At 45.1% G+C, this 20,967-nt stretch overlaps 1 protein-coding gene across 3 annotated transcripts in view; it reads right to left on the bottom strand.

Moving 5' to 3' along the window:
• LOC309817912 (putative V-set and immunoglobulin domain-containing-like protein IGHV4OR15-8) overlaps positions 1-20,967 on the bottom strand; it is a 174,935-nt gene that overhangs the window by 132,922 nt on the left and 21,046 nt on the right. For 2 of the 3 annotated variants that reach the window (XM_082647156.1, XM_082647157.1), the window contains exons 1-2: positions 3,993-4,093; positions 3,576-3,888 (exon numbers count right to left, since the gene is read on the bottom strand). The exons of the other annotated variant lie outside the window; for it this stretch is intronic. In XM_082647156.1, coding sequence (XP_082503282.1) covers positions 3,576-3,888; positions 3,993-4,038 — 359 coding nt within the window. In that variant the 5' untranslated portion in view covers positions 4,039-4,093. Of the gene's footprint in view, positions 1-3,575; positions 3,889-3,992; positions 4,094-20,967 lie in introns of those variants that run through there. 3 annotated transcript variants of the gene reach the window in all.

Genomic DNA, 20,967 nt, shown 5'->3' with positions numbered 1-20,967 from the left:
AACCACAGTGATATGGGCAAGAATCAAGGACAAGTCTGGACCCTGTTGTCAGGACCTGAAAATTGAGCTGATATGCTGTGGGATAGGATAATGGAAGGGATGGCATCTAAAACCTAGAACCAGGTGGGCCCATTATTCAGCAGGTGGAAGAAGGGCCTGCATTTGTACAGATGCCCCAGCATCTGACCTGCCCTTCTTGAGATGGTGGATTAGAGGAGATACAGCCAAATTCAGGTTAACATAGAAGGATATATAACAGGTGTCTTTATGTTTCAGTGGGTGGGGATGTGTTGTTAGGGTCTATTTAACCCTAGGAAAAATGTGTTAGGGCACCCGGACTAAAAAAAAGTTATTTTTCCTTTGTGGAGCTAATTGGAAGGAATTATGTCTGGAGACGAGATCATATGGTAATTCTGGAGGGAATATCCATTAGAGATTCCCAGTGGGTGATGGGAAATGAAGTGGGGAGACTTAAGTCATATTGCTCTGCTGGTTACCAGTGATGGTCACAGCAAAAGGGCCTGACCATCGTGATGGGAGGGAGAAGGGCTGATGGTGGTGGGTTCATGGGGGCCATGTGGACAGGTCCTTCTGATGGTCTCTGTGTTTTCCCTTATAAAATCTTGAGGGTATAAGCTCAGAATGAGGTGTGGGCTTCAGGAACATTGAGACCAGAGGTTTAGGTCATTTTGTACCTTTGCTGGAATCACTGAGCAATGAAGAAGCAGGAACTATACTTGGAAATCAGCGGCGTCCTCGTGTGATGTTAGGTTTGTTGCCTTAGATGTTACTGACTGTAGAGACATTCGCTGTCCTCACATTACGTCTTCTAGATCCACTTGGAATCCAGTTTCAAATGTGAGGGATGTAGATGAAACATTTATTATGAAACAACGTGGTACCTAATTTTTAAGAGGCATAAGTCAAAATTATGGAAATGTGTTACTGAAATTGTAATTGTCAAACTCTTCTCTGGGGCAAAATAAATTAAAATCAATAATAAAAATTCAAGGTATTGATTGTGTTTTCAACCGTTGCTAAATCCATTGAATGTTTCGAGTTAGGATCATTCATAAACTCAGATCCGTCACGGGTAAAATTTATTGTTACGATATGGTCATTCTAACTTTGGACAGGGTAACCCAAGCGCTGACAGCACCTGGACCACCATCAAAAATGTTCTGAAACATAACCTGGTTCTTACTCCTCCTTGGGCCCCTGGTTACAAAAATTCTTTTACTGATCTTTGACCCCTGCCTTCTTTTAACCAACTTGTTTAGTTTGTTCTCTCTAGAACACAGCAGTCTTCTAGACAAGATGACAATAATGCAAAGATTCCAGCCACTCCTCAGAACAGGTCCTGCCAAAATAAGAAGTCACCCTGGGGCCCCTTAACAAAGCAGAGCTCTGGGCTTCCCTGGTGGCGCAGTGGTTGAGAGTCCGCCTGCCGATGCAGGGGTCACGGGTCCGTGCCCCAGTCTGGGAAGATCCCACATGCCGCGGAGAGGCTGGGCCCGTGAGCCATGGCCGCTGAGCCTGCGCGTCCGGAGCCTGTGCTCCGCAGCGGGAGAGGCCACAGCAGTGAGAGGCCTGTGTACCGCAAAAAAAAAAAAAAAAAAAAAAGGAACAAGGTTTGTTCATAGACGCTTCCAGGCCTGAATTCCCCATTCCTGGTGATAAGAGTGTCCCTCTGCAAAGGAAAGCAGGGTCCGGCTGCTGGGTCCTGAAAAGCCAATAAAGAGGCAAAGTTGGTGAAAGGAAAGTTTGCTTTATTTTGGCTGCCTGCACCCGGGGGTGGGGGACTGACTTCTCTCCAAAGGCCACCCCGCACTGAGCATCTGTGGGAAAGGGCTTTTATAGGCGGAAGGAGGGGCTACGGGCAGAAACGGCAGAGTCAGCTGTGACAGTCATCTTGCAGTTGGTTATGTGGTGGTCTGATCAGCCTCCTCTTGATTGTTTTAAGTAGAGTTACTCTTCAGGTCTAGGGTCGGTTTGTTCCCATTTCTTTGAGGCCAGTTCTTGCAATTGTGGCAGCTTATGTCATGGCTACAGTCTGGTCATTATGGAGTTAACTTCTTCCTCCTGGTGGGAGTTTCAGTATCTATAAGACGGCTCATGAGACATGGACAAGAATATTATCTATAGCCCTTGAGGAGGAACTAAAGGTCCTTGATTTGCTTAATGAGCAAACTATAATTATTTAGTCTTGTTGGACAGTTTTCCCTTCTTTCTGCATTTGCTCGCTTCTCTGATTAAACTTATCCTTTGGCTAAATATTTTTCCACAGAAAAATGACAGGTGGAAAGCGTGAGATGAAGGACGATATCATTTCCACGCCTAGATGTGGGGAGAGCACCTTTCACATGGGAGGTTTATTTCTGGCTTCAGGGTGACAGGGAGGAAGGTCAGCATGTCCCTCTGCACTGCCTCTGTCTTAAGTCACTTTGAGGCATATTTTCGGGTGACCTACCCTGGGCGCCAACACTTAGGGCCTCTTTTATTATTTTGTTTCTACATATGCACACCAAGCATGTGATGTAGGTAACGATTTACTTGAATCCTACAGATGTGAAGCTAAACTGCAGCCTGGAATTGGCACGTGATGTGCTGGAGAGCACACATCAGGACACAGTGAGACCTCCTGTCGAGGCCTGGGCTTCTCCACCCTGGACCTGGCCTCCCCTGCAAAGGTTCCTGGACAGACGTGGGCCTGCCTGTAGGTCTGCAGGACTCTTCGTGGAACGAGAAGCTGTGGGACTTTTCTGCATTTTAGTGCTCACGTAAGATGCTGTGGAGAAGAAAGGAGAATAGACTTGTTTTCAGCAGCTTCTGAAAATTCATGTTATTATCCACCTGACTATAAACTTTCCCTACTAACTACATATGTGTCTATCGGTAATAGCTTTGATGATGAATATTTGACATAAAATGAACTGCGCAGTAGAAGAGGATGCAGGTCTTATATAAGCATATAGGGATTCTATATAGCAAGGCGCACATGTAGAAACACCCCCACCCACGTCCCTCTAACTGGCATCTTTCCCAGCGACCCCCTGAGGATCCGGGGCTGCTCAGCGCATTTATGCTTCTCATGCAAGAGGTTAGCAGCAAGTCAACAGCCAGCATCCTGGCAGGGACAGCTGGTCTACAGTAGGGCAGGGCTGAGATACCACAATGAGGAAGGAAGAATATGTTCAACTCTTTACACATCAGCTGGAATCATTTTGAAACGGGTCAATTTAGACAAGAGTTAGACAAGGGAAAACCTGAATATATAACTTTGAGTCTCTGCCTTTCATATATGTCACTTATTCTCCTATTTCAAAAAGTTTTTCTAATTGAGAGACTGAATGTGTAACTGAAGAACCATGGATGAGTACAGAGAGGTTCCCCAGGGAAAACTGCTCTATGGAGAGGAAACCCCAGACCCTTAGAGGAAAGCAGCCCTTAACTACCATCTGCACCTGCTCCTGGGGCTGAAACACCCAGTTGTATGTCCTGAGTTCCCGCTGCATCACCCCTCCTGTCTCCCTGCAAGGAGGTTTGTGTCTGGGCTCACACTGACTTCCCCTCACTGTGTATCTTTCGCACAGTAATACACGGCCGTGTCCTCAGATCTCAGGCTGTTCATTTGCAGATACAGCGTGTTCTTGGAGTTGTCTCTGGAGATGGTGAATCGGCCCTTCACAGAGTCTGCATAGTACGTGTTACCACCACTACTACTAATACTTGAGATCCACTCCAGCCCCTTCCCTGGAGGCTGGCGGACCCAGCTCATGGCATAGCTACTGAAGGTGAATCCAGAGGCTGCGCAGGAAAGTCGCAGAGACCCCCCAGGCTGCACCAAGCCTCCCCCAGACTCCACCAGCTGCACCTCACACTGGACACCTGCAAACACAGAGACATCCTGGTCAGGAGACTGTCACACATTCACTGATTCCCTCACTCACATCCACTCACATCCTCAGTGTCTCTTGCTCTCCATAAATTACCTTGTAAAATAGCCACAAGGACAACCCAGCTCAGCCCAAAGTCCATGGTGAGTGTTCTGTCCTGAACCCCGAATGGAGCACGTGGATATCCCGGGCTGGAGCTCCTCTCCCAGAGCTGCAGGGTCAGGGCTGGGGCTGCTTTATATCAGCAGAGGAAGGACCCTATTTGCATGACCTTCTAGTATATAAGAGGCTATGTCGTTGTATGTCCTCAGAAAGGGCAGGGTCTCAGAGCAGGTGTGAGAGTCTTGGATTTTGTGGTGTTGATAGCAACTGGGAAATATAACTTTCATTGTGTGATTGTTCCAGAGTAAACCCTTAGGACCCATATGTCATCTTACATATGCACTCACATCCCGTGATATAACTGTCATTGTTACCCTCATGTTAGAGGTGTAAACTACACCCAGAGGAATGGAGGGTGTGTGTAGTGAGTGTCCAAGGAGAAACATGGGGTGACCGTTAGATCCAGCATCTGCTCCTGAGCTCTGGGCCAGGCTGCTCCCTGGAACCTACTAGAGGACAGAGTTGGAGTTTCCGGGTGAGGTTTGCAGATCCCCCTCCTGTAATGAGGTCATGATGACTTTGCTCTCTTCTCGTGTTTACCTAAAACATATGGAGAGGTTCAGGGTTGATGAGAAGTATTTTCAAGAGTCTCTTATGTTTCAGTATCTTCCCTTCACTCCTTCCCTCCCATGTCATGCATTTCTTCATTTGTAATTACTTTAATGAGGTTCTTGACATGTAACAAAGCGCACACACTCAGAATGAACACTGTGATGAATACTGACGGAGGCATAAGCATTATCAGGAGAGAACAAATCAATTCCTCTCATTATTTTCAGTAGTTTCTGCGTTTCCTCCTTCCTGTCCCTTGTTATCTTCCATCCTGTCCCCACATCACCGTTGATCTTCCCTTATTACTTCAGGTTACTTTTCATTTTCTAGAATTCATAAAAATCGGAACATAACATATGTTAAAACAAAATATATATATATATATATATTTATTGTTATGGCTTATTTTAGTCAGCACAAATATTTGTGAATACTCTCATGTTTTCGTGTGCATCAAGAATCCTGGTTTTAATAACAGGTTGTATTTAAAGAATGATCATAGCACGATTGGCTTATTTATTAAGCTGATGTGTGATATTGGAACTCTTTCCAGCTTCTGGGTGTTACAATAAAGCTGATACTCGTCTTGGAGACGCAGAGAGATGAGAAGCTGAGAAAATGCTTCTTATTTAATGTTCTTAAAACAGCCTCAAAATGGGGCAAGTTGCACATTATCAAAATCTCACCAATATATCAGATAATTATAGAACGAAGACAGCAGCAAATTTAAATCTTGGAGAGAGACAAGTGCTCACAGAATAACAAAGACTAAGATTGTTAATCCTGCCATAGGCTGCTGAATGGAATAAAAACTACTACAAGATTAAACTAGAAATGTTTGCCTTGAGGTCGAGTGTGGTTAGGGTGTAATAGTGTCCCAAGGTCTCCTAAGTAACTACCTCGCCAGTGTCAGCGTGGTCCTGCTAAAGTGTGAGTCAGATGGTGTTACCTCTCTATCCACACAGGTGTGTCTTCCTACCTGGGACAGCTCAGGATTCCTGCCTGAACTGTTAGATCCTCCTGCAACCTTGAGAGGAGGGCCTTGGCCCTGGACTTGGATCTGCACTGTTTCATAGCATCTCCGCTCACAGTGTGACCTTTGTCCCCTCATCCAGTCCCACTGTGCCATATACTTACCACATATGGAATAGGATCGCAGACGGAAATGAATAAGAATGTTCCAGGTGCTGACTGACGCACAAAACCCTGCCACAACCCCTGACAGTTTACACTGACAGCAGCTCTTTATTTTGTTCACTGTCTCTGCTTAGGGAGGGCCTGGAGGAGAAGCCCACCCTGCCCGATGCAGGGTCACTGTGAGAGGTTCAAGTTCAGCGACAGGACCTGTTCCTGTGATGCACACTCACGTGTAATGGAGGGTGACCCTGACTGTAGGCTGGGGGCTCAGCCGGGTCTGAGGGCTGGGCCTTGTGTCCACCTCGTGTGGACATTGCTTGGGCTCTGACATCCTTTCAGCACGATGCCTGGGTCAGCTGAGTGGTCTCTGCATCAGAGCCCATTCTCCGTGCAGTCACTCACACACCTAGACAGAGCTTAATGTAAGACCCCAGAAGTCATGCTCGTAAAATTTACATAACTGACTTGAAACTTATATCTCTATCATAGACTTCCCATGAATTATTGTGGTCTCTTCATTTACAACTGAGAAAAAATGGAAGCCACAAATATGTTCTTCCACAAATTAGTACATAAACAATGCGTGATGTATCCATGCTGTGGAATTGTTTTCAGCAATTTAAATATTAAACTATTATACCATGAAAGGACATGAGGGAATCCTAAATGCATATTGGTATTTAAAAATTCGGTCTGAAAACTTTCAATTTCACCTATTTCACATTTGGGAAAACTTCAGTCTATATATAAAGCAAGCAGATGAGCATTTAGCAGGAATTGGTGAGAAGATGTTTCACATGTGAAACATGGGCAATATTTAAGGATAGTGAAATTCTTCTCTATGAAATTGCAGTGGTGGAAACATTGCACTATGAACTTGTCAAAATATATAAAGTAATAGCAGAAAGAGAGAACCTTACTGAATATAAATATTAATTTCACTTATAAGTCAGAGACTCAAGGATGGAACGATGCACACTGTATAGATGATATCTAATATCATAGTGAATCTATGAATTAGCATTTCTGAAGAAGGTGGAAAAATAGGTTTTGACCTAAGTGACTTTGGAAATGAGTGGAGTCTGATGGCTAAGTTCTAAGCCACTGCACATAAGCACTAGAGTCTGGTGGATAACGGTATTTCCATCAGGAATCCGGCTAAGAATTCTGTTACTACTGTGCATGTGGAATTGAACAATTAGTAGCTGGATGGCATCGGTGGAGCCAGGCTTCTCACTGTTGGATGGAAAGTAACAGAGAAGCAAGGGGGAAAGTCTGGATTTCCCCAAGTGATGTTGCACTAGGATCAGAGATGTAAAAATGATCTCACTTTTACCCTCACACAGGTCAGAAGGTGAGATACAGAGATAGTTGCAGACGTGTGTGTGTATACGTGGGGTAGAGCACACAGATATATTTCCAAGGTCTTTTAGCTGATAGGGTCTAGAGGCAATGCCCCCAGTGGACAGGACACCAGCATTAGTGTCCTAATACCAACTCTTCTGGTTGTTAATGCTACTCTCCAGAAAAGGATCCACGACTCATGTGAGGCCTGGCTAATTCCAGGGCCACAGAAGAGAATACACATGCTTATCCTGCAGATTCTTGTGGCACCAGAAACTAAGGAAGTGTTCACACAAATGGATGGGTGCCCATAAAGGGGATACAGGAGACAATCTGAAAGAGCTCCTCATGGGTGACAAGCTGTAACAATTACAGAAGCAAAGAAAATGCCTTAGTATATAACCTTAATACAAGATATGAAACAAATATCTTGATTCATACTTATATAAAGAGATGGAATAAATATATCTAATGGGGAAGGTAGGATAAATCTCCCGTAAGGAATAACTTCAGGAACCTCATCATGGTCATGCTCCCTTCAAGAAGGTGCACTTAACCCTCCATCCCAGAACGAGGCCTGGTGTAGGGATGTGGTAAAAACAAAAGAGTGTCCTTGAGTTTCATGATGAATTTTTAGGTATAATATCCCAAACATCATTCGTAAAATCAATTTGTAATTTTTCTGTATCCATTAAAGTTTCTGTCCTGAAACCTACAACAGCAACAGTAACAATAACTCCACTGAGAAGGGAATTAGGCACAGACTTGGAGAATGTGCTTTCTAATATCATATTTATAAAGGACTTGTATTATGAATAGACAGCAAATTCACAGCTCAACAACAGTAACAAAGAGTGAAAATAATGAACCCTGTGCCAGTGATCTGAAGATACTTCCGCAAAGAAGAGATAAAAGGCTTGAACAATATTCTTCATTAAGGAAACATAAAATAACACCATGACGAGATACTGCTACTCACTTATTACAACAGTTAAAGGCAAAATAATAAGCAATTCAAATACTGGGGATGATGTAGAGCGAAAGGCCCCTCATCCGCCTGCTGGAAGGATGCCAGTGGCCGCCAATCGGAATATATTTGTCAATTTCTCAGAGAGAAAACCAGACACTCACCATGGGATTGAGGAGTGCGCTGGAAAAGTATTTACCAAATTTGTTTGAATATTTATGTTTGTTCAAATAACTTCATACGGGTGCTTGTATCATCTTTACACCTTCCAGCCTTTACCACTCCCTAAAAATGGGTTATGTAGTCAGTTTTTATGGTTATTTTCCAGACGATGAGGATATACCAGTTTCTGTTCCCTTTTATCTATCTCTGTATTTTATCTAAATTTCTATTATCAATCTCCACACTAGATAACAAGGTGCAGGCAACACAGCCCACATGTTACAGCCCAGCCTGTGTCCCGACATTTCAAAATGTCCTCTGAGGAGAAAATGACTGCAGTGCTGTATGGACATCAATTTCCGAATATCAACATGACTCATTCTATTCAAGTGAAAGGCATTGCATCAGACAGGACTGGAGAGATTTTCAGGATGAGAGGAATTGGAAATCCATCTGGTGGTGGAAAAGAGATGTAAAGTTCAACAGTAAAAATTATTTGTCATTAAACGATTAAAATCTTGACAACTAATAACACAAAGTAGTGACCTAATCTTCAAATAAAGGTCTCATGAAGAAATATTTCTGTGTGGCTCGTCCAAAGATAGATGGGGAAAGACAGACAAGCCTGACTCCATGTAAAAAGTCTCAAGTTTAGGGACAAGAAATTTCCCTGGAATCATTGTTCTTAGTTGTGGCATGCGAACTCTTAGTTGTGACATACATGTGCGATTTATTTACCCTACCAGGGATTGAACACGGGCCCCCTGCATTGGGAGCTCAGAGTCTTACCACCCACTGGGCCACCAGGGAAGTCTCTCCCTGGAATTATTACGGATGGAGACTGCAAGGGCGGCAGTGAACCAGGGAAGAAACCACAGCTTTAAGAGAAAATCACTCCATGACATCTGCATCTGCCCTGAATTGGGTCCTCTTGTTTCCTGATGACCCTGCGCGCCCCCTGGTGGTTGGAGAGGCCCCTGCAGGGAGAGTCGTGTCTAGACTCACCCTGACTTCTCACTGAAACTCCTGGGACAGTAACGCAGGGCTGTGTCCTAGGTCATCACGGAGCTGAGCTGCAGGGAAAACTGAATTTGTGAGGTGTCTCTGGAGGTGGAGAGTCATTTCTGGAGAGACAGCCTGTGTGCTGTGCTATTCCGAGACGCAAAGCACCCCAGTCACCCCAGCCCATTCCCTGTGGGCTGAGGGATCCATTCCCAGCAGTCAGCACTGTTTGTGATGGAGAATCCAGAGACTGAGCTGGTAAGGGAGAGGGTCTTCAATAGTCCTGGGCCCGATTCTTGCACCAGCACCTGGGACAAGACACCTGGGGAAGTAGAAACAATGAGACACCCACTTCACAGATGTCACCCTGTAACTCCACCTTCCTCAGACCCAGGAGATGCTCACAGCTGAGGGATGCAAGTAAGAGAAGGAAGATTTTCATGTTCATTTTGATTAATGCTTTGACTTTCAGAGAGTTATGTCGGTGACGATGAGAGCCCTGACTCTGAGTAGCACAGGTGCTGTGCTTTCCCCTTGAGCCTGGGTGTGATGTGCAGGTGGGAAGCATGATTCCATATAAAGATGATCTCGGCTGGTCCTTCTCTAGCGTTCTGGAGGAGGGTGCTGGCTGAGATCCAGGGTGGACACAGCTTCATGTCACCTCTGAAGAATGGGTGATGTTTCTTTTCCAATGCGGTACTTAACATTTCCATATATGTCTATCTGCGTCTATATTATAGGTGTACTCGTTGGCTAGTGTGACCATTACAGAATAACTGGGTGGATTAAACAACAGCAATGGATTCCTCTCAGGCCTGGAAGTTAGAAGTCTAAGGTCACAGTGTCAGCAGGTTTGGGTCCTTCTCAGGCCTTTCTCCTTTGCTTGCAGATGGATGTCTTCTCACTGAGTCCTCGGATGGTCTTTTCTCTGTGTGTCTGTGTGCATCCCTGGTTTACTTGTATGTTCTTTATTCCTCTTCTTAAGTGTGACAAAGACCCCTGACCACCTCTTTGCCAACAGGATCCTTGTAGTTCTCTTCTCAAGTAGTCTTGCCCTGTGGGTTTCTGTGTTTATATGTGCATGGCCAGGTTTTGTCAAGAGCCCTGCTAAGTGAGAATAATGAGAATCCCTTGCCCTTGAGCTCTGATCACCCGCAGTATTTGATCCAAGCCATCAAACCTCCTATCACCCACACGGTATCTGATCACCCTGGTCTCCCTTTAGCAAGAATCCTTTTGAGTCTATGTAACAAGAATCCCCTTAGCTTGTATTTCTTCTCTTAATAACTTCCAGTCCACTCCACCCCACCGTCTTCTTGGCCATAAGCCCCCACTTGCCAGGCTGTATTAAGCGAAGTTTCCAAGGCTGCATCCCATATGCAGCAGCGAGTTTTGTCTTCAGGTTTTGGATGAACTTTATATTGGATACATGAGTATCATTTTCACCACCCATGGCCATATAATTCATGACTGAATGAAGCTGATATCTCATGTACATTTTCCCTAAGTCACTCACAGCCATTTGTGCGTAGGGATACTAGACTGTTCCTCAGCCCTATGCCTGGGACTACTTTAAACAATCGCCAAGAATCACAGAAATGTGAAAAGCATGGCACTAATTTGACCCCAGAAAGTGCTCAACTGCATGACGGGAGTTGAAACAATAAAAGAGAGCAACACCTTGACTGACCTCAGCTGGGAATGTGTGTGTGTGTGTGTGTGTGTGTGTGTGTGCGCGCGCGCGCGCGCGCACATGTGTGTTGCGTGATTCAAACAAGCAGCTGCATTGTAAATGTCCATAAATGACCACAAAATGACAGTATTTATTTTGTGGTGCTCATAAAAGCTAGAAGTAGGTGAACTTGCCGTTATGGAATCTGTGAGTAACGAGGATAATTGCATGTGCAGTATTGGAGCACTCTGGCGTTAGAGTCTATAACACTGCCTGCTGCAGACTTCAGAATGCTTGTGCAGGTTGCCCGAAAGCAGGACGGTGTGTCTCTCCTTCCACATCTACAAAAGCAAAACAACAATTAATACTGTTTAAAAATCTCATGTGCACTCTCAGGATATTTACAAGTTTCACGAACTTTAGGCTCAAATTGAAAATTATGGAAATCAGCAGGGTTGTTCTGAGCTCCTTTGAGAAAAAGGTAAATGAAGAAATGAAAAACAGCCTTAATTCTTGAGTATTAAGTGTGTCTGTGCAAATGAATATATATATATATATATATATATATACACAACTATAATAAAAATAAAAATTAAGCAAATATGTACATGCACACAAAATTTTCTAGACACTTCATAATCCACAACAATGAAACATTAGGATACAGAACAGGGTCTCTAGTAGAGGTCCTGGGCAGGAAGAGGAAAGCACAGGTTCTAACAAGAATTCCCTCCCAGCCCCTATCCGCACCTGCCGCAGGCCTCAGCCCTGTACTTGTTGGGTCCTGTGCGTCCCCTGGTGGTTACGTGCCTCCGTGCAGGGAGGGTTGTGTCTGGGTTCACACTGACTTCCCCTCACTGTGTCTCTCCCACAGTAATACACGGCTGTGTCCTCAGTTGTCAGGCTGCTCAGCGATAAGTAGACTTGACTCTTGGAGGTGTCCCTGGTGATGCTGAGCCGGGACTTAAGAGTTGGGTTATAGCCTATGCTTCCACCATCCCAGGTCACACAAATCCACTCCAGCCCCTTTCCTGGAGCCTGGCGGACCAAGTGTACATCATAATTGGTTAATGAGAATCCAGAGACAGTGCAGGTGAGGGAGAGGGTCTGTGAGGGCTTCACCAGGCTGGGTCCCGACTCCTGCAGCTGCACCTGCGACAGGACACCTGTGGACAGAGAGAACCACGGTGACTCATGGGCTCAGATGCAGCTTCCCCATCTGTTCACATCTGAATCCCTGAGAAACTCACCTCTGGGAGCTGACACCAGGAAGAGGAAGAGCCACAGTGGATTCATCTTCTTGCAGATGAGATTCCTGAAGCCCAGAAATTCTCTTCAAGCATGAAGAGAAACCTGAATTTAAGTGAACAGGTACTTTGTTTTTACCTTGTGGGCTAAGGGGATATTTGCATAAGGGAGGGACCTTTTTATAAAAAGCAGAAAGTAGTGAAGGGAGATCCCAGTCTCTGGGGCTCCACCTGAGGAGGGTGCTGACTGTGCCCTCAGAGAACTCAGCCCCCACCTGGGGTCCCCTCCCTATGCCTGGGGGACTCTGTGTCCAGGAATGAAATGATGCTGAAGGGCTAGTGAGGAAATCAGTTGTGCTAAAGGATTAACGGCAGATTTGGGGAATAGACTTTAAACCCGTGGATGTATATATTTCACATAAATACCCATCACACATTCAGGGTCCTCCAAGATGTCAGACACAGACTCTTGTTTTTCCTTTTCTGCATTACCTCCTGTTTATTAGCTGGATGGGCAAGTATTTGAGAGAAACCATACATGTAATAATGACATTGAATTCAGACAGAGTCAGGTAAAATTTAATGTTTATCATAATTCACAACGGATTTCGTGTTTCCCTTAATTTGGGTGAACATTTCTTCACCTGAAACAGTTTAAATATTATCAAGAGTTGCTCTGGAGGTGGATTTACTCTTAACAACTATACACACAGTGTATTTTGTGGACAAGGTAGTCATTCTTGCTGAGATGGTCATGGATCCCAGCACTGCTGACATGGCCTGTAGCCTGAGCTGTCTGTTTCCTGTGCACAACTGAGTGTCTGCAGGAACACTGTTAGCTTCAGGGCTCCTTCCTTGCATGTGGACGTTGGGGAATCCCCAGGGCTAGCAAGGTCTAAGAACAGACAGCTCCTGGAAGCTCCTCAGGACTCCAACATGCTGGGCAGGTGACCTGGTCACAGTGCACAGACTCACTCCTTCTAGAAGTGTTCATTTTTACTCTGCCTGTCACAGCCAGTGACATTGGAACTCAAGGAACACAGTTCCCACTGCACTGGGTGAGAGAACATGCATGATTCTTGGAAGTAAACCTTCACAGTGAATGGCTTGCAGAGTATGTGGGTGTCGTGGTCAGAGGAAAGCCCCCACTTCAGGAAGCAGGTTCTTTTGGAAAATCCACCTGAGAGCTTTCCCGAGACCCTGGGTCACTGAGTCCTGGGACTGTGCCTGAGGTCATATAAGTAAATGGTGCTGGAGAGCAGAACACAGCTCCATCCCATCTCACTGTGGGCACTGAGGATGTGGCCTCACCATCTGCATTTCAGTCTGCAAGGATGTAAATTCGGGATCACGATGGTAATGGTATGTCTGAAATTTATAGTGGGGTTGCCAGGGGTGCTGGATGTTGACCTCAGTGTCATCAGTGATGTTATCTCTCCTGGGAACCAGGAAGACCAATGTGAGTCCCCATCTCTGACTGACACCCGGTACATGTAGCCCTGGCTCCACTACTGCCCTGAGAGGTCACACCTGTGGGTCTGGGGCAGGTCAGCTCTTCCTCAGCCCAGTGATTTCACCTGTACACTGACTGATGTCGAGCCTGCCGTCTGTGAGAAGTTATTTACTCCATACTATTTCATGAACAGAGTACTATACTTCTTCTAGGTTTTCCAATAATATTTGCAGAGTAAATTAAATACTAAAGAATCTGCCTGCTTGAATGTCGATAATAGGAGAGCCAATCACAGTGATATGGGCAAGAATCAGTGGACAAGTCTGGACCCTGTTGTCAGGACCTGAAAATTGAGCGGATACGCTGTGGTATAGGGGAGCGGAAGGGATGGCATCTAAAACCTCGAACCAGGTGGGCCCATTATTCAGCAGGTGGAAGAAGGGCCTGCATTTGTACAGATGCCCCAGCATCTGAGCTGCCCTTCTTGAGCTGGTGGATTAGAGGAGATCCATCCAAATTCGTGTTAACATAGAAGGATATATAACAGGTGTCTTTATGTTTCAGTGGATGGGGATGTGTTGTTAGGGTCCCTTTTACCCTAGGAAAAATGTGTTAGTTCCCTAGCACTAAAAAAAGTTATTTTTCCTTTGTGGAGGAAATTGTGTCTGGAGACTGGATCATATGATAATGCTTGAGGGAATATCTATTAGAGATGCCCAGTGGGTGATGGGAAATGAAGTGGAGAGATTTCAGTCATCTTGCTCTGCAGGTTACCAGTGATGGTCACATCAAGAGGGCCTGACCATCGTGATGGGAGGGAGAAGGGCTGATGGTGGTGGCTTCTTGGGGACCTTGTGGACAGGTCCTTCTGATGGTCTCTGTGTTTTACCTTATAAACTCTTGAGGGGATAAGCTCAGAATGAGGTGTGAGCTTCAGCAACATTGGGACCAGAGGGTTTAGGTCATTTAGTAGCTTTCCTGGAATCATTGGGCAAAGAAGAAGCGGGAACTATAGTTGGAAATCAGCAGCGTCCTCGTGTGATGTTTGATTTGTTGCCTTAGACGTTACTGAATGTGGGGACATTCGCTGTTCTCACATTTCATTTTCTAGGTCCACTTGGAATCCAGTTTCAAATGTGAGGGATGTAGATGAAACATTCATTATGAAACAACATGTTGTCTAAGTATTAAGAGATATAAGTAAAAATTTTGGAAATGTGTTACTGAAATTGTAATTGTCTAACTCTTCTCTGGGGCAACATAAATTGAAATTAATAATAATAATTCAAGGTATTGATTTTGTTTCAACCATTGCTAAATCCATTGAATCATTCAAGTTACAGTCATTCATAAACTGAGATCCATCACAGGTAAAATTTATTGTTAGCAAACGGTCATTTTAACTGATGAAATCTCACTCTCTCATCAAGGATCTGTGTCTCTGTGGACACGCAGCACAGTTCTCACCAGCAACACAGGAAGGAGGGTACGTTGGTACATTTCTGTTTTTCCAGAAGAGCATCTCTGAAGAAGTCCCTACTCTGTTTTCTCATTCCCTCCTTGTGGTATCTGAATGAGGCGTTGAGTGTACTGTGGCATGTTCCCACATGAAGTTCCCATGGCTTAGGAAGTGAAAGTTTAACTTCACTTTTCATTGTAATAGAAACAGAACAACTAAAAATTGAGAAGCATAAAAAACACATTTGAAATTTACCCAGAGGTAAACTAGAGATTGGAAGAAAATATTTGCAAAAGGCATATCTAGTATATCTGATTGTTATCTAATATGTACCAGGAAGCCTTATACTCAACAATAAGAAAGAAACAAAAGGATTAAAAAGTGGGCTAAAATCCTTAACAGACACCTGACCAAAAAGACAAAGAGTTCGCAAATAAGGCTGTGGGAGAACATATGTCACAGGGAAGTGCCAATGAGAACAAGGACACATCCCTGAAAACTTACAAGAGTGGATCAGATCAGGACTCTGAGAACCTTAAACACCTGCAGGATGTGAAGCAGCAGGGGGTCCATTCACAGCTGGTGGGGATGCAGAGCAGGGTGCACCTTGGGAGACATTTTGGGGGCTTCTCGCAAAACTAAACATACTGTTATCTATGTTTCAGCAATAGTGCTCCTTTGTATGTATGTGAAAGACAGTAAGACTTTAGTCCAGAGAAAACCCTGCACACGATGCTCACTTAGCATTATTCATATTTGCCACAATTTGGAAAAGACCAAGAGGTCCTTTCATAGGGAATGACTAATAAACTGTATACATCCAGACAATGGACACTGAAATGTCACACCGATTTGGAAGAAATATCGAATGGTGAGATGGAAATGCAGAAAAGAGATGCCAGAAAAACACACCTGGCAAGATGATGTCAGCAGAGTGACAGTGGCCGTGAGGACTGAGGATCCTAAGAAGTTATACAGCGTGAGGCTGAAGAGAAGACAACTTGGACATGTCAGGAGGGAAATCTCCTCCTCTGCCCCTCCTGAGTTCCTGAGGCTGGGCTGATAAAATATTGACAAAGACAGATTAACAGGAGAAAAGAAAAAATTTAACCATGGGCATAGATGGGCCATAGAAATGGACCCAGAAGTGACCAAAGCATGCAGCACTTTATATGTTTAGATGCAATATTTGTGAGGAATTGGTAGAAGGAGGAAATGTGTGCTTTTGGTTCTCAATTAGTGAAGAAACTAAGCAGGGTTTGGGCTGGCGTAGTCATTAAAGAAGGAGCAAGGTTGTTCATAGAGGCAAGGTTATTCATAGAAGATTCCAGGCCTGAATTCCGCATCTCTGGTGATAAGAGTGTCCCTCTGCAAAGGGAAGCAGGGTCCGCCCCTCGGTGCTGAAAGGCCAAAAAAGAGTTAAAGTTGGTAAAAAGGAAAGTTTGCTTTATTTTGGCTGCCTGCACCCGGGGGTAGGGGACTGACTTCTCTCCAAAAGTCACCGCGCACTGAGCATCTGTGAGAAAGGGCTTTTATAGGCGGAAGGAGGGGCTACGGGCAGAAACGGCAGAGTCAGCTGTGACAGTCATCTTGCAGTTGGTCATGTGGTGGTCTGATCAGCCTCCTCTTGATTGTTTTAAGTAGAGTTAATCTTCAGGTCCAGGGTCGGTTTGTTCCCATTTCTTGAGGCCAGTTCTTGCAATTGTGGCAGCTTATGTCATGGCTACAGTCTCGTCATCATGGAGTTAACTTCTTCCTCCTGGTGGGAGTTTCAGTATCTATAAGATGGCTCATGGGACATGGACAAGAATATTATCTATAGCCCTTGAGGAGGAACTAAAGGTCCTTTATTTGCTGAATGACAAAACTATTATTATTTAGTCTTATTGGAGAGTTTTCCTTTCTTTCTGCATTTGCTCACTTCTCAGACTAAACTTATTCTTGGGCTAAATTGTTTCTACAGAAAAAAGTCAGGTGGAGAGCACGAGGTGAAGGACCGTTTCACTTCCACACCTAAATGGGGGAGAGCACCTTTCACATGGGAGGTTTATTTCTCGTTTCAGGGTGACTTGGAGGAAATTCAGAGTGTCCCTGTAGTGGGCTCTGTCTTAAGTCACTTGGAGGCATATTTAGGGGTGGCCTACCCTGGACCCCAACACTCAGGGCCTCTTTTATTATTTTGTTTCTACATATGCACACCAAGCATGTGATGTAGGTAACGATTTACTTGAATCCTACAGGTGTGAAGATAAACTGCAGCCTGGAATTGGCACGTGATGTGCTGGAGAGCACACATCAGGACAAAGTGAGACCTCCTGTCGAGGCCTGGGTTTCTCCACCCTGGACCTGGCCTCCCCTGCAAAGGTTCCTGGACAGAGGTGGGCCTGCCTGTAAGTCTGCAGGACTCTTCCTGGAAGGAGAACTTGTGGGACTTTCCTGCATTTTAGTGCTCACGTAAGATGCTGTGGTGAAGAAAGGAGAATAGATTTGTTTTCAGCAGCTTCTGAAAATTCATGTTATTATCCACCTGACTATAAGCTTTCCTACCAACTACATATATGTCTATTGGTAATAGCTTTGATGATGAATATTTGACATAAAATAAACTGCTCACTAGAAGAGGATGCAGGTCTTATATAAGCATATAGGGATTCTATATAGCAAGGCGCACATGTAGAAACACCCCCACCCACGTCCCTCTAACTGGCATCTTTCCCAGCGACCCCCTGAGGATCCGGGGCTGCTCAGCGCACTTATGCTTCTCATGCAAGAGGTTAGCAGCAAGTCAACAGGCAGCATCCTGGCAGGGACAGCTGTCTACAGTAGGGCAGGGCTGAGATACCACAATGAGGAAGGAAGAATATGTTTAACTGTTTATACATCCGCTGGGATAGTTTTGAAACGGGTCAATTTAGACAAGAGTTAGACAAGGGAAAACCTGAACATATAAATTTAAGTCTCTGCCTTTCATATATGACATTGTTTCCCCTATTTCGAAAAGTCTTTCTAACTGAGAGACTGAATGTGTAAGTAAACAACCATGGATGAGTACAGAGAGGTTCCCCAGGGAAAACTGCTATATGGAGAGGAAACCCCAGACCCTTAGAGGAAAGCAGCCCTTAACTAACATCTGCACCTGCTCCTGGGGCTGAAACACCCAGTTGTATGTCCTGAGTGCCCCCTGCATCCCCCCTCCTGTCTCCCTGCAAGGAGGTTTGTGTCTGGGCTCACACTGACTTCCCCTCACTGTGTACCTTTCGCACAGTAATACACGGCCGTGTCCTCAGATCTCAGGCTGTTCATTTGCAGATACAGCGTGTTCTTGGAGTTGTCTCTGGAGATGGTGAATCGGCCCTTCACAGAGTCTGCATAGTTTGTGCTACCACCACTCCAACTAATAACTGAGATCTACTCCAGCCCCTTCCCTGGAGCCTGGCAGACCCAGCTCATGCCATAGCTACTGAAGGTGAATCCAGAGGCTGCACAGGAAAGTCGCAGAGACCCCCCAGGCTGCACCAAGCCTCCCCCAGACTCCACCAGCTGCACCTCGCACTGGACACCTGCAAACACAGAGACATCCTGGTCAGGAGACTGTCACCCATCCACTGATTCCCTCACTCATATCCACTCACATCCTCAGTGTCTCTTGCTCTCCATAAATTACCTTGTAAAATAGCCACAAGGACAACCCAGCTCAGCCCAAAGTCCATGGTGAGTGTTCTGTCCTGAACCCCGAATGGGAGCACGTGGGAATCCCGGGCTGGAGCTCCTCTCCCAGAGCTGCAGGGTCAGGGCTGGGGCTGCTTTATATCAGCAGAGGAAGGACCCTATTTGCATGACCTTCTAGTATATAAGAGGCTACGTCGTTGAATGTCCTCAGAAAGGGCAGGGTCTCAGAGCAGGTGTGAGAGTCTTGGATTTTGTGGTGTTGATAGCAACTGGGAAATACAACTTTCATTGTGTGATTGTTCCGGATTAAACCCTTAAGACCCATATATCATCTTACATATGCACTCATATCCCGTGATGTAGCTGTCATTGTTACCCTCATATTAGAGGTGTAAACTACACCCAGAGGAATGGAGGGTGTGTGTAGTGTCCAAGGAGAAACATGGGGTGACCGTTAGATCCAGCATCTGCTCCTGAGCTCTGGGCCAGGCTGCTCCCTGGAATCTACTAGAGGATAGAGTTGGAGTTTCCGGGTGAGGTTTGCAGATCCCCCTCCTGTAATGAAGTCATGATGACTTTGCTCTCTTCTCGTGTTTACCTAAAATATATGGAGGGGGTCAGCGTTGATGAGAAGTATTTTCAAGAGTCTCTTATGTTTCAGTATCTTCCCTTCACTCTTTCCCTCCCAAGTCATGCATTTCTTCATTTGTAATTACTTTAATGAGGTTCTTGACATGTAACAAAGCGCACACACTCAGAATGAACACTCTGATGAATACTGACGGAGGCATAAGCATTATCAGGAGAGAACAAATCAATTCCTCTCATTATTTTCAGTAGTTTCTGGGTTTCTGCCTTCCTGTCCCTTGTTATCTTCCATCCTGTCCCCACATCACTGTTGATCTTCCCTTGCTACTGCAGGTTACTTTTTATTTTCTAGAATTTATAAAACTGTGAATATAACATAAGTTCAAAACAAAATATATATACATATATATTTATTGTTATGGCTTATTTTAGTCAGCACAAATATTTGTGAATACTCTCATGTTTTCGTGTGCATCAAGAATCCTGGTTTTAATAACAGGTTGCATTTAAAGAATGATCATAGCACGATTGGCTTATTTATTAAGCTGATGTGTGATATTGGAACTCTTTCCAGCTTCTGGGTGTTACAATAAAGCTGATACTCGTCTTGGAGACGCAGAGAGATGAAAAGCTGAGAAAATGCTTCTTATTTAATGTTCTTAAAACAGCCTCAAAATGGGGCAAGTTGCACATTATCAAAATCTCACCAATATATCAGATAATTATAGAACTAAGACAGCAACAAATTTAAATCTTGGATAGACAAATGCTCACAGAATAACAAAGACGAAGATTGTTAATGCTGCCATAGGCTGCTGAATGGAACAAAAACTACTACAAGATTAAACTAGAAATGGATGCCTTGAGGTCGAGAGTGGTTAGGGTGTAATAGTGCCCCAACGTCTCCTAGGTAACTACCTTGCCAGTGTCAGCGTGGTCCTGCTAAAGTGTGAGTCAGATGGTGTTACGTCTATACCGACACATGTGTGTCTTCCTACCTGGGACAGCCCAGGATTCCTGCCTGAGCTCTTAGGTCCTCCTGCATCCTGGGGAGGACCTTGGCCCTGGACTTGGATCTGCACTGTTTCATAGCATCTCCGTTCACAGTGTGACCTTTGTCCCCTCATCCACTCCCACTGTGCCATATACTTACCACATATGCAATAGGATCGCAGGCGGAAATGCATAAGAACGTTCCAGATGCTGACTGACGCACAAAACCCTGCCACAACCCCTGACAGTTTCTACTGACAGCAGGTCTTTATTTTGTTCACCGTCTCTGCTTAGGGCGGGCCTGGAGGAGAAGCCCACCGTGCCCCATGCAGGGTCGCTGTGAGAGGCTCAAGTTCAGCTACAGGACCTGCTCCTTTGATGCACACTCACGTGTAAGGGAGGGTGACCCTGACTGTAGGCTGGGGGCTCAGCCGGGTCTGAGGGCTGGGCCTTGTGTCCACCTCGTGTGGACATTGCTTGGGCTCTGATATCCTTTCAGCACGATGCCTGGGTCAGCTGAGTGGTCTCTGCATCAGAGCCCATTCTCCGTGCAGTCACTCACACACCTAGACAGAGCCTAATGCAAGACCCCAGAAGTCATGCTCGTAATATTTACATAACTGACTTGAAACTTAGAGCTCCATCATCGACTGCCCATGAATTT

Source organism: Grampus griseus, assembly GCF_964374135.1.
Source record: "Grampus griseus genome assembly, chromosome: 2".
Lineage (NCBI taxonomy): Eukaryota > Metazoa > Chordata > Mammalia > Artiodactyla > Delphinidae > Grampus > Grampus griseus.
Note: the sequence above shows the minus strand (reverse complement) of the source record. Positions and strands in the feature narration are given on the sequence as shown.